Source organism: Antedon mediterranea, chromosome 3 (assembly GCF_964355755.1).
Source record: "Antedon mediterranea chromosome 3, ecAntMedi1.1, whole genome shotgun sequence".
Lineage (NCBI taxonomy): Eukaryota > Metazoa > Echinodermata > Crinoidea > Comatulida > Antedonidae > Antedon > Antedon mediterranea.
Genome location: NC_092672.1, coordinates 2,367,200 through 2,381,309, shown reverse-complemented (window position 1 = coordinate 2,381,309; position 14,110 = coordinate 2,367,200). Strand labels below are relative to the sequence as shown.

Below are 14,110 nucleotides of genomic sequence, written 5' to 3'. Positions count from 1 at the left end.
TATTAGCTGGTGACATGGATTAGTTAAAGTACTGTAGTAGTCCTTCCTAGAGTAATTTTTAAAATTATAAAAAATTAATTACATTGCAATTTCCGGGAACCTGACATTTAAAGCCTTTTTAGTTAGGCCTTTATTTACTAGCTAGAGCTCAATCAATACTTTTAAAAAAGGGGTGTCACGAAACCTCAGACCACGAAAGCTCAGACCCCCTAAGACCTAAGATCACGAAAGCTAAGACCCAACACCTAAGATTACAAATATTTATCTTTCGCACCTGCCTTGTATTTTAACTCCTAACATTTATTCTGAATACCACACCTTAGAATTGGCACTTTCATGAAAAAGAATCACATAAAAAGTAACAAATACATTTTTAAATTGATGATTTTACAGACGTTTTTCTCGCACACAAAATGACTAGCCTACAGTACAGTAGGCCTACCCCATGGGCCATGTTCAATGTTTTTGTTTCTATGGAACGTAAAAAGAGCAAAAATTATATAGAGGGCTGAAAACTCTGTGGAGTCCATCTACAGTGTGGATGGAACAATGTAAAATTAAAATTGTAATGATAATAGTATAATCATGCAAGTACAAAGAAATAAATACTGGCAAATAAATTTTAATTAAAAAATCTTGATAAGTTTTTTTGTTTCGTTTTCTTTCTGTTTTTATACTTGTACTATTATTGTTGCTCTTTTGGCGCTCCATAGAAACAAAAACATTGAGCATGGGAGCTCGAGGAGTTACATTACAGTATACAAAGAAACACATCTGTAAAATCATCAATTTAAAGGATTTATTTATTTGTTATTATGTGTTTCTCCTTCTGAAAGTACTTATAAGTCCTAATTTTAAAGTGTGGTGTTCAGGATAAAGTTAGTCAACAAATTTGGAGTCAAAATACAAGAAAGGCAGGTGCGTAAGAAAAACATCCTCTGAACCAACACAATGGAGTAAATATATACCAACAAACAACCCGTCAAGTTTGTTTGTTGTAAAGAAAAAATATACATTTACTCACAACGGGCGAAAATAATGTGAGTTTATCTATGTTTTGCGGTAGTATTAAATTATATTTATGGTAATAAATGAAACCTACTGTGTTTAAAATTATGTATGGATAAACAAGTATTGTTTTTAAGCTGTAGTATATCTTAGTATTTGTAATCTTAGGTGTTTGGGTCTTAGCTTTCGTGATCTTAGGTCTTAGGGGGTCTGAGCTTTCGTGGTCTGAGGTTTCGTGACACCCTTTAAAAAAGGCCCAAATTAAGAACAGATAAAATTACAGATTCATGGAATAGTGTCATACATCTATTCTTATTATTGCACACATAAAATATGTCTTCTTTTTAGAAAATAAAGCCTATTTAATATACTGTATAAAAACATTTTACTAGTGAATTGTTATATATTTAGTATTTTCTTTATTTCCAGGGAACATTATAAACAATGGTCAAGGGGTTCTTGAAGAGCACTGAGGGTGGACTACCATTGTCACCAACAGTTACTGTGATCGGACGAGAAAAGTGTGACATTGTCATTCCTGTAGGTCACAAATCATTTCAATAGAAATTAATTTTTGGAGAAAAAAAAACTTATTATTAAAATATTTATTTGGTCACCAAAAAATAATAACCTGGAGTGAGAAAAAGCTTTTGCACTCACTTCATAATACAATGTTGTAAACAAACCATTAAAATATAACTTTTCGAGATTTCTAGCAAAAATACCTTTTATTATGACATTGTAAGAAAGTATTGCATTGTAACATCTACAGTAATCTGTTAGCACCGGTGAATTACCTAACTCAACTACATTGCTATTAAATAGCAAACAACTAGTTTGCTACTGTACAATAAAAAGCATGATTTTTTTTTTTAATGTTGCGCAATTTGCCAATTGTTTTTTGTTTCACCCTAAACCAACCTCTTTCCCACAAAAATGTAAAAAAAAATTGTAGTATTTTTAAAATTGTTTTCAAAATCACCATTTTCCGTTTTCTATTAAAACACGTATAGAGGTGGGATTAATACTGCATTATGAAACAGTTTATTAAATTGATATTAATATTTATTGGGTTTCATGAAAAAAATTCACTTTGTTTGTAATACTTCTAATTTATTAAAGATGTATTGTATTGTATTATTGTCCCCCTGAAAAGAATAATTCTTAACTAAATTTTTGCTGAATAAGCCATTTTAATGTAACATAATAGTTATCCACTTTGACCAAAAATTGGATTAAAAAAAATGGTATTTACCTGGAATTTATAAAGCAAAAAATGGTCAAATTGGCTGCCAGTGCCAGCCAATGGGTTTTTGGTTGAATTGAACCATTTATTTTGTCATTTTATAAGTGAAAACATTATTTTTTTCCGTTTTTTTTTTCTATGGAAGTGATTAACTTGATTAAAATTACAAAATAACATCAAAGTTTGATTTAATTAATCTTAAATTTTTATGTTTTTGGGGGACAATACATATGTTTTACATTTATTGTTTTGATGAATCAGTTTAATACCAGTTAAATTGAAAGGAGCTGTGACTCTAGTACTAGTAGCCAATAGACACAGAATGCTGACCCCTGACATTGAGCATGTTCATCCTGCATTATGATTGGATATAATTAAACAAAACAAACATTTTGATTTTTGAAAAGCAGACTTTCACTAAACAGTTACAAAACAAATATTTGAATTTACCGTAAATCCTTTGACAGAATGACAGACAGTAAATATTGATTTTTCATGATGCTTCTTCTTTGGTTGGTTGAAGGTCACCCATTAAGTCTAACCTTTATCTCTCTGCTCCATTGTATTCAACCATTCAAGTGTTATCTAATATTAAATATGACATCATTTTATTTGCTTCATTTACCAGGGATTTGTTGCATATGGTTACCATAGCAGCAAACAGTAATACTGTCTGTATTACCTCAAATATTCATTTGACTTGATGCAGACAAAATAATTGTACGCATTAGGAATTTGATTCTTAAATTTTAATTTGCCACACACACTAACCACACAAATGTTTTTGTGTTTTGTCATTCAGTACAGTAATATTATTAACAAAGTAAAAAAAAATCTGAAATAAACATTTATAGTAGTAAAATTGACAATATAATATAACCATAGTAGAATTATTACCGGTACTATACAAATAATTTAAAGACATTGAAATATTATATTGAAGTGTTTTCAAGTCTTTATTCAAAACTTCTGAATAAATGTTGACGTTTATTGATAAGTATATTTTATTGATAAGTATTTTTAAAATTAAAGTACTGTATTGAGAACTAATAAAGTATATTTTTAGATAGGCCAGGGGTATATTTCACATACTACTGCACAGATTATAAAACGAGATGCCTTCGAGTAAGGCCGATTTATTTTTAAAAAGTGAAAAATTAGTTTATTTTCTGTTAGGAGTTCACCTATGCAATTCTAACATCCTATTTTGTTTCCTGGATGTTATAAATGCTTTCCCTTTTCAAATTGTATTTGAAACAATTTACCAATGTTTTTTTCTAGTCACCTGCAATAGAAGCTCAGCATGCGCTCATCGAGTACAGTGAACAAGAGATGTGCTACGTCCTTCAAGATCTCAATACCGCACATGGTACGTACGTCAACGAATGCCGCGTCCAGAATGCTGCTGTACGTTCACCCCCCGGGAGACGTTATTCGGTTTGGATATTGTGGTATACCTTTACCAACTTGACGTCGAGAACGCTCCACAGGTGACGTACCCTCCCGTTCAGCAGCGTGCTGCTTGGAATTCACCGTTGACGACAATAAACCATGAGATACCAATATCAGCGCAAGAGTCCTTCCCGCATTTAAGTTCATACAACAGTGTTGACCCGAGGACGACTTCTCAATTACCTGCGATCACTGTTCCGTATTCCGTACCAGCCGCGCCTTCTGTGACATCATCGGCTTGGTCGTCCACACCATGGCAGCCATCTAGTAAACCTATTACTGTTAACATGACCCCACGTCCACCAAGGCCTAGACCTTCGAGTGAAGGCAGTCGACGCGGTAGTGCAGGGAGTGTTAGCTCAGTGACACAGGCTAGCCCTACAAATAGTCCCCTTCCACCTAGAAGAGGTAAGTATTGGTTTGTTGAAATTGTTAACTAAATATTTGCTACAGTAGTTCTACCCCTAGCTTTTAAGGAAACCTTGAAATTGAACTGCAAAAGATTAGTTTTATATTTTTATTAAGGTTACACTCATTAAACTTATTGAGTAATGTTGGAATTGAACCTGACTGTCAAGCTATGTATGGAAAGCACCAAACTACAGTACCATAATATATCCTAACTTATTAGATAACTTTTTTTAATACATTTTTTTTTCCTATTTAAAACCAGTGACCACTGGTTGGGTGAGTTCATCGGACCGTTCTCACATCGCAGCAGACAAATCTTAGTGGCAGCCCTAACACTTGTGCCTCACCTGTCACAGACATGATGGTGCTACATGAGAAGGTAAGAAGGCCATACAAGAAAAATTACAAAAACATTTTGTTTATAGCTTAATCCCACATGGAAGCAATGCAAGGACGTTAGCACACCACAAGATATTTGATGATGCAGTGAATAATCCAAACTGTCACTTGTGGGAACCAAGCTTAACTGGTTATTGAATAAAAATAAAGGAAACGTTCATAGTACAGTCGACACCTTAAGGAGCCAACAAAGTGTCTTCATCCTTTTTCATGTCCCCTGAAGGAGTGTCCCAAAGAAAGGATGCTACTGTAAATAAAATATGACTATTTGTTCCCTTAGTTTTATTATAATGATTAAAGCTCTATCTATCAAACTTAATGTGACAAAATAATGTGATGTGCCCATATAAAATATGGATACTAATGATGATGTCATATCACTACCATATTTGGCCACATCACTACCATATTTGGGCACATCACTACCATATTTGGGCACATCACACTAGTTTGATAGTGTAGACAGAGCTTTAGAGAGTATTTCATATGTGTAGATTATTACCTTGTTAACATTATTATAATATTATGTACCTTTTAAATCAACGTACATACTGCTTCTTCAGGAGTATTTTTTAAATAAATATAAATATATGATTACAGGCCAAGAGATGGAATGGGCGTTATTCACTTCGCACCCCTGCAACACACAGCAAGAGATGCCAAGACATACCAGGTAAGGCCTAGAAAAAAGGGGTTTTTCTTGTTGTGGCTTGAAAAAAAAAACGCCACTTTTGTTGAATCTCATCAATTTCATTTTATGAATAACAGTACAATTTAATATATTTTCATTTCCTTTTTTTTATATTTGTTTTCTCTGTTTCTCTATACATAATTAATATTATTTTATTGTCTGAAATTTACAATAAAATCACATTATTTTATATATTATATTGTTTTATTAGCCTTAGCAAAGCATTGTCTACACTATCAAACTTTATGTGACAAAAAAACGTGATGCGCCCATATATGGACATGATGATGTCATATCACTACCATATTTGGGCATATCACTACCATACCTTTTTTTTGTCAAACTATTTTGATAGTGTAGACAGAGCTTTAGATGAATGTTTTTTGACAAGAACTAATTCACTAGACTGAATGTGACTAACTGTAAGAGATTGGGAAACTATTTCAGCTGCAGGTGGTGCCAATAATGAATTACTATGAATTACAGCATCAAAGATATTACATAGAAACTTCACTAAGTGTCTATATGTACTACTGCAGCCGAGGTCTTTAACTAATACCTGTCTTTCTTCATTTTTATTATCAGCTAGGCTCACCTTCCACCCTTGAAATCCAATAAAAACAATACATAGAAACTTCACTAAGTGTCTTATGTACTACCATGGTACTACTGCAGCCGAGATCTTTATAAGTAATGCCTGTCTTTCTTCATTTTCTTTTAAGGTTGATGCATTCCAAAATGCAATTGTTCAGGCAATCAAAACAGCAACTGGAGATTCGAACCTAAACGTTCAGGAAGCACCGTTACGCTTCACTATTCATATTGGCCTTAGTTCGACGGTGTTCAACCAAAGCCGAATTGGATTTTCCCGTGAACGTGGAGGAGTTAGCTTCTAAAATGAAATCAATTGTCTTGCTAATATTATTCAAATATCTGTGCAAATTGTGATATGAAATATTTATTGTTCTTCTCATTTAAAACACAAGATCTGCACTTAGACAACATTTGTATTAAAGAGTGTAATGAATTGTGTTTGGTTTCTGCAAGTAAAATGGTATATGGCCAAACATGTAACTTGCCCAATTGGCTAGTAATGAAAAGTAAGTCCATGCGCTGTGTGTGCATATTTACTAAATCTCATGTTTCCAAGTTTACCGCTTGTAAGGTCAATGACCTTGCTACGACATTACTAACAAACTTGATCATGTGACTTTAATGTGATGCATTACACAGTCATGTCATCGAATCCAATGTGGTTGTTAAATGGAGAAATATCCTTGCTGCTTTGTACAATTCCCTGTAATTAATGTTTAAATGTTAAAAGAATAATGTAAAGACAAAATCATAAAAAATAAATTATGTATGTATTGAAATAATCAAATTTTACTATATTAAAATATTATACTATTTAACCAAACTAATAATAAAGTGCTAAAGATGTTTTGTACAGGCAATCATAATTGTATCTGTTTAATATTAAAGAGTATGGATTAGAAGAATCAGTTTTTAGGTCCACCAACTTTTTGCAACCTAAATACAACAAACACTATCTGTATTCAAACTGTGAGTGCTCTGAGCCTCTGCAGAATGTTCAGCAACAATATCAGTTGTAGGCTATAGGTAGGAACACACTTTTGAGAAAGTAACATTTTGCTTAAAAAATTATGATATTAATTATATTACTATTAATTATACTGTAGGTCTACCCAATTTGTTTGAATATCTATTATTTAAAGCATGCAGTTTATAGATTACAGATGCAATTCTAACAAGAATTTTCAAATTTACACTTACGTGCTGCGAGTTAAAAAAATATGCTGTTTATATAGAATTATATATACATGCAATATTATTGTAAAATCATTTCTCTTTGAACACTCTTTGCGCGTGTGATAGATTATATGTCACCTGATAGATTGCAACCATTCATGGCAAGCACACGGATAACTTATTGCGTTACATACAATTTATTCATTAAGAAACATTCAGTGCAACGCATTCCTTTATTTGTGCAATTATTAAAAAATAAAATTTCTTTTTTAACTTCCAGTTTGATTAGGTGGTGGATAGATTTTGAGTCTTTTAGAGTTTTTCTAATATTATAATTAGCACTTCGTGGTAAACGTATATTACAACATGGTATTATGAAGGTGGTATTGGAAATACATGGCAGGGAATAATTTCGCCAGTGTAGCATAGCAAAAAGCTATACAAAACAATCTTTTTGCTACAGATTTTTAAATTTGTGTAGCAAAAAATACAATACAAAACTATGTTTCTCGACTCAAAAAATCAGTTTGATTAGCAATATTGCTAAACAAAATTTAAAAATGAAATTTTCCCCTGCATGGTATTGCTTTGTTGATACCTGCATGAGCAAACAAACTTTGTAATTATTTATAATTTCAATGCTGATTTAGAAGACTTAGCGTACGGTTTATTAAGTTTATACTGTTGTTTAATAATTTGTAAATACAAACAGGATAATAATGTTTATATTTTTGCATTTTTTCCTTTTATTTGTTTAAAATACTTACAGTGTTATCAAATGTATCTAGTAGCATTGCATCATCATTGCTGTACAAAATATACGTCGTTGATCATCGTTCAGTAACTTCAACAGTCTTCATAACTATCGTATTCATTATTTAATTATAATCATGTTTTAATCTTGTAATATTCAAGTAGGTAGCTGGCATTGTACACAATATACGTGGTTGTGATCACCACTATCAGTATCTCGTCGTGACCTGTATAATCTAAACAGCTTCTTCATCACTATCACTATTGTCTTCATATTTATATAATCATGTTTTATTCTTGTAATATTCAAATTCGATGTGTAAACAAAATGAAGGTAGCTAGCTTTAATATGTATATTGTTTTTCTGTTGGCGTCTTTATGGTAATCTTAGTACCAGTACAGTAATGCTGTTTTGAATATTGTTTGGAAATATTTATTATTTTATTAATTTATAAAATCGATTTGCTCTCAGTATCAAACATTCATTGGTTATTGTCCATCATCAAATTGGCGAATCGTGATATAACGTCAATAAAAATAAGTGTTCTGTGAAAATGTACCGACCGTATTTAATTTGTGATAGGGTAATTTGATGTTAAAACGACAACGATTTTTTTAACTAGATCCATTGAAAACTTTATCTTTAGGCCCTGGGCCCCTTTTTCAAAATCCTGGATCCGCCACTGCAAATGATTGTCTCAGATTTATTTGTGATAAATACTGTATTCCAACATACTGTATCACCAGGCGCAGATAAATACTGTAGGCCTAGGCTACATACATACTGTATCACCAGGCGCAGATCCAGAATTTATGAACAATTACGCTAATAATAGATTTGAGAGCCTGAGGAGAGCATATCCCTTTGGGGGGGGGGGGGGGGGTCCAAGATCTTGACTGGGCGACCATAATTATTAAGGTGTGTTTAGACGGTGAAAATAAAGGGTGTCGAGAGGGTAGATCATGTGACCCTGGATCTGCCTCTGATCACATGAATTATTTTCAATCATAAAAAAGCTGAGAAAAGATAAACAACGTATAATTACAACATTATTACTTTTATTTGTCATCATCAAGTAAAAGTTAACGCAATATGAAATTTGCCATGCACAGTTTGGCACATTTATTAACTTAGAGTCTAATTAATATTATCAACATGCTTACATTAATTAAATTATCATAAATATATATACATACATCGTACAAATTGCCCAATTTCAAAAGAATTGTACAAACAAGAAATATAAAAAATGTTCGTCTATTATATCAGACATAAATTATATCAAATTGCCAATACCATATACCACCATCGTTATTAAACATGTATTTCCCCCAAAATATGAACAAATTTAAAATAGATTATAAATAAATATACTACGTAAAATGTTAAACTAAGTAAAAACAATATCACTAAAACATATGAATGACTATGGCAGACTGCAGTTAAGCTGACTTTATACATTGCACATTCACCACAAATCAAATATTATCTCAAGAATATCGGAAAAGAACTGGTATTTGAGCTGTATTTGTTAAAAAAGATGTGTAGAAAATACAAAATAAAGAAAAACCAAGAAAAACTGAATTATACCAATATAAACACACAGAATATAAATTGTCAATTCCTACCACACAGTATCATGTTGTAATTAAATACAAATAGTATCACTTAGCAACAATTGTTGCCTAACTTATACAGTATTTTACGTATAATATCCTGTACACGCGTATGTAGCATGCAGAGATATGCAGAGAGCTAGCTAGCTCTCTTTGATTGTACGCGCGCGTCTAGGAAGAAGATGATGAATATGGATGAAGTACGCGTATTCGACGCAAGAAGGGAGAGGAGGAGAGAGGAACACACTTTTGAGAAAATAAAATGTTGCTTTGAAATTATTCCTTAAAAAGACAAAATTATAAATTTTAAAATAATCTATTCCGGATTTGATTAAAAATTTATTATAGATTGCATGACATTTTTAGATTACAGACGCAATTCTAACGGGAATTTCCAAATTGACACTTACGTTCTGCGAGTTTATAAAGGTGATGTTTATATATATTTATATATAAATTGTATACAGTATAATAGGATTGTAAAATTATTTTAAAAACATGATGCCTCTGTTTGAACACTCTTCGGTCAAGTTATTGATTACTTCACCTGATAGATTGCAATCTCTCATGCCAAGCAACGTCAGCTTAGGACACATAATGAGTAATGAAGACAATGAATTAACATCAAGGTTGTGAAGGTTATTATCAGAGATAATGAGATGACGTAATGCTAATTGAACTTGTTTGAGAGAACATTCTGTAACAAAGTGATTGATGACGTCACCTGATAGATTGCAATCCCTCATGTCAAGGTACCTCAGCTTAGGACACATAATGAGTAATGAAGACAATGAATTAACATCAATGTTGTGAAGGTTATTAAAAGAGATATCGAGATGTTCTAATGCTAATTGAACTTGTTTGAGAGAACAGTCTGTACCCAAGTGATTGATGACATCAGCTGATAGATTGCAATTCATCATGTAAAGCGTCGTCAGCTTAGGACACATAATGAGTAATGAAGACAATGAATTAACATCAATGTTGTGAAAGTTATTACCAAAGATATCGATAGTACGTAATGCTAATTGAACTTGTTTGAGAGAACATTCTGTACCCAAGTGATTGATGACGTCAGCTGATAGATTGCAAATCCTAACACCAACACGTCCATAAGAGTCATGTTGAATGTCTAAAATGTTCGCAATAAATCTTTCCTTATATGTAATCTTAATGCCGAAAAAAAACTTCCGAATTCTACTACTCATTCTTAATGGGAAATGTTTTGTGAGCCATTGCTTTAAATAATAACCAGCTGTTGCAGCATCAAGGAAACCAAGTGCAAACTTTCTCGCAACTTTGAAATACTCGCTTTTTATTACATCCAATTCATTATAACCCAATGGTATAAGTAATTGTCTCACGTCTGAGTCATCCTTTATATTTTCACTTTCAAATAATTTAGACATGTAAAATCCCACCAATGATTCTACAATCAATTTGTGAGGAGGCATAAATATTCTTTCACAATTAGATTTTGAAAGTGGTGCTTCTTCGTAAACAAATCCAAGTTTTAGGGCCATGTCAATCATATCTCTTGTGGAATGTGTATCATTCAAATCTGTTATTTTTATTGAAAGTTGATTTCGTTTTAAGTTTATATACATACATTTGCCTAACAAAATCATAGCGTGTACATATTTTGATGGGGTGTCTTCAAATTTTAAAATTTTGTCACATTGTTTTTGTTTGTTAAATTGATTTAAAATACTACGAAATAATTCTTTGAAAAGATCAGTATTATCACTAGGAAGACTTTGATTATCTTCCCATAGCATACAGATCGAAAGAAGTAGCATTGGATTTTTGCACATTGAATATGCTTCTGGATGTTTTTCCCCAGGCAAAAGAGTGTCAATATCCAACTCTTCTTTAAGGGATTCTCCCAATTGTTGATTTTCAAAATGCTTAAAGTATTTTTCAATATACTTTCCAATGCTCTCTTTGTTGAATCCACTAACTCTTATGTGTACGTTACACTCTTTTATAAATTCATCTATGTTTTCCGGTCTTGAAGTAAGTATTACAGTACTTTGTTTAAACCTTTTTTTTCTGAAAAGACTAATTACGCTTTGATTATCAATTCTTAATTCATCTAATCCATCTAGTAGTAACACAAAGTTATTGTCATGTTTATTTATAAATTCCTTAATTAACTGTGGATCTTCTGGGAGATCTGTGTCTAAATTGAAATCTGTCAGTTGCTGTACAATCAGATCAGATATGTCGTCATCTTTTTTTAAATCTCTTAAACTTAAAAGAAACACAATTTTACCTTCAAATAATTCAATTGATTGATCAGACCAGTTGTACGATAAATGCCTTAATATGGTAGTTTTTCCAATACCTCCCTCCCCTTCTATGAGGGCTTTACATCCAGGTGTGGATTGTATAACATCTACCACTTCTTCCAATGTTGTTGGTTTGCTTCCTTTATTGTTTTCACGTTCTTTCAGTAGTTCCATATCGGTAAACATCTGTGAAATGTCAACTGTGTATCTACCACGCATTGTTTCTGGTGTAAATATCCTGGCCTGCCTGCAGTTTTCCTTTTGTGTTAGCAGCAGATATTCTTCAATCTTTTCTAAATGTAAAAAAAGAGGTTCAGAAATGTATACATAATAATATTTTATAATACATGTATTTTTAAATTATTAAACTGTTGATCTTAATTTATCTTTTATATAAAGCAGTTTTAAAAATGTTATTAATTAGTTGTTTGTTCTTTTTGCAGGCCTAGATAATTGTATGGGAATTAGAATGTAATAATAATTTGCTATTACTGTACTCAGTTAAAGTAAGTCAAGTAATTATTATTAGTTATACCAGACTATTTTCTGATATACGGAGGCTCACTCCTTATCTTGTACCGTAACGTATTTGTAAATTTAGGTTGACAAACACAAATTTTGATAAATCCACGGATAAATCAGATAAGAAGAGAAGCATAATTTTTAAAAACATGACCAACAGAGGGCAGCAAATCGAAAAATAAATTTATCACAAATCCGAAATAGGATGAAATAAGCCCCAGTGGCCGTATTCACCAATCACATAAGTGAGATACCTGTATTTCCTTACAGGTATGCATATTGTTTTAACTTTAAAGAATACTGATGATAAAACATTATTATAACATAAGGAATAGAAGAAGGGTTATTGTATGCGTAGTTTGCCTTCTTAACATTTAATTTACCTTTTGTTGCCTAGGACGTCACCGGATGTTAAAAGTGAATTGAGATTTTGTTGAACTGCACAACATTATGGTTTGAGTTTAAAAAATGAATTGGTAAATTGAATTATTTTGGGTTTATTTCGCTTTCCATAATTACATTTCAAATCACTAATTTTATTTCATTTAATTTATCAATCTATTACTAATTTCTCTAGTTTGATTTCACCAATAAAATCATTTTGACTCTAATGTCCTACATAACAGTATAACTATAGTTACCTTCCTCTGTTTGCATTCTTGTGTCACTACTACTACTTCTCGGCACTTCCTCTGTTAAATAACAAACAAGAAAAAATACAAATATACAATAATTGTTACGTAGTGAATGTTTTACACATATTATAGGCTATTTTTATAATCTTCTCCAATTAATTATTTGTTTGCTAACACGTTCCTGTTACATACCTTGTGCCAGGCATTTCATCGTTGATGCCAGTCCAATTCTGTTAAGAATGTTAATAAACCCTTCTTTTCTTTCTTCACAAAGTATTTGTCTTTGTTCCAAGTCTATAATCATACTCCACGAGTCTTCATAATTCTTTAAAGGATTGTTGAAGAGTGCATCAATTTTCTTAACAGCAGCCTTTCGTAGTTCGTTTCCAAAATCTGCAATCCAGTGTCGATATGGGGTGAAATTAATAATTTGTATTTCTTGAACTTCGAAGAAAGATTGTTGAAAAACTTTGATAGCTCCAAACGTTTGTGTTATTTTTATCGTTTCATAAAGTAACTCCAGATTGCCTCGGCTTAAACGTCCTGTTTTCCTCAATGCATCCAGTAGATCTATCGTTGTGTTGGCTTTGTCTATGTCTGCTACTGAAATTAAATCGTGGTATAAAACCTTTAGCTGTCTTACGAGGTTGTTTTTATCATACCATTCTGAAAAGTTCACTAAGTCCACATTAAAATCTATTTCTAAAAAAATTAAAAAGTGGGAAAAAGAGAAGATTAGAAAAAACATTTTAAAATTGTTCTTCTCAATGCAATACAAAAACACCATTTATGTTTATTACCTGTCGCCATATTGTCAATTCAGTTTCTATCTTCCTTTCTGAAAAATAGAATTTTTGAATTTAGGACAATTCCTGTACTTTAGAAAACAACGATATGCTGAATAATGTAACATTCAAGATGAATGGCCTGATGTCTATCACTACATAAATACAGTTTTTTTATAAAAATATTTCATGTTTTTGACATTGATGCACAATCATCATGGTAACCGTATGATATCGGGATTATGGATCGAGAAAAACTTTTACAGAACATCAAATTACATGATTCTGATACCAAACTCTATAACCCTCTCTGGGTATTATTGATAAAGGGGCATACGATGTAAAGTGTCTGCGCGCTTAACGGAGGTGTGTTTGATCCGATGATGTTTATTTGAAGTTTTGGTGCTGTTTGTGAACATATGACTTTATGCATTGACTATCTTTCGCGGGACTAAATGTTGAATCTTAGGCCTACACAGTGATACCATAAGCAACTACCATTATGTGGAATGTCTGATGAAAACGAATTG

The 14,110-nt window shown here is 32.0% G+C and overlaps 2 protein-coding genes across 3 annotated transcripts; one reads left to right on the top strand and one right to left on the bottom strand.

Annotated features, from left to right (window-relative positions):
• The first annotated feature begins 3,585 nt into the window (after positions 1–3,585).
• On the top strand, positions 3,586–6,871 carry LOC140043341 (tumor protein p63-regulated gene 1-like protein). Of its 2 annotated transcripts, XM_072087842.1 has the most exons (4): positions 3,586–4,114; positions 4,380–4,496; positions 5,117–5,189; positions 5,930–6,871. In XM_072087842.1, the coding sequence occupies exons 2-4, from the start codon at positions 4,489–4,491 to the stop codon at positions 6,101–6,103; spliced, it is 255 nt and encodes an 84-aa protein (XP_071943943.1). In that variant the 5' UTR covers positions 3,586–4,114; positions 4,380–4,488; the 3' UTR covers positions 6,104–6,871. The 2 variants fall into 2 exon arrangements, with proteins under 2 accessions (XP_071943943.1, XP_071943944.1); XM_072087843.1 differs by lacking the exons at positions 3,586–4,114; positions 4,380–4,496 and adding an exon at positions 4,662–4,765.
• Positions 6,872–8,838: 1,967 nt separating this feature from the next.
• LOC140043509 (uncharacterized) lies at positions 8,839–13,612 on the bottom strand. The gene is made up of 4 exons (XM_072088033.1): positions 12,988–13,612; positions 12,802–12,852; positions 9,851–11,931; positions 8,839–9,810 (listed from the first exon to the last, which is right to left on the bottom strand). Exons 1-4 carry the CDS (start codon positions 13,580–13,582, stop codon positions 9,784–9,786), a joined length of 2,754 nt encoding a protein of 917 aa, XP_071944134.1. The 5' UTR covers positions 13,583–13,612; the 3' UTR covers positions 8,839–9,783.
• Positions 13,613–14,110: the final 498 nt, after the last annotated feature.

Excerpts from the sequence above, each read along its gene's own strand:
- LOC140043341 (XM_072087842.1), top strand. Across the intron at positions 5,190-5,929 it reads GAGATGCCAAGACATACCAG|GTTGATGCATTCCAAAATGC; the intron begins GTAAGGCCTAGA and ends TTTTCTTTTAAG.
- LOC140043509 (XM_072088033.1), bottom strand. The coding sequence starts at position 13,582 with ATGGTGTTTTTGTATTGCATTGAGAAGAACAATTTTAAAATGTTTTTT. Across the intron at positions 11,932-12,801 it reads AAGAATGCAAACAGAGGAAG|AAAAGATTGAAGAATATCTG; the intron begins GTAACTATAGTT and ends TTTTACATTTAG. Across the intron at positions 9,811-9,850 it reads AAGAGTGTTCAAACAGAGGC|ATACAATTTATATATAAATA; the intron begins ATCATGTTTTTA and ends CTATTATACTGT.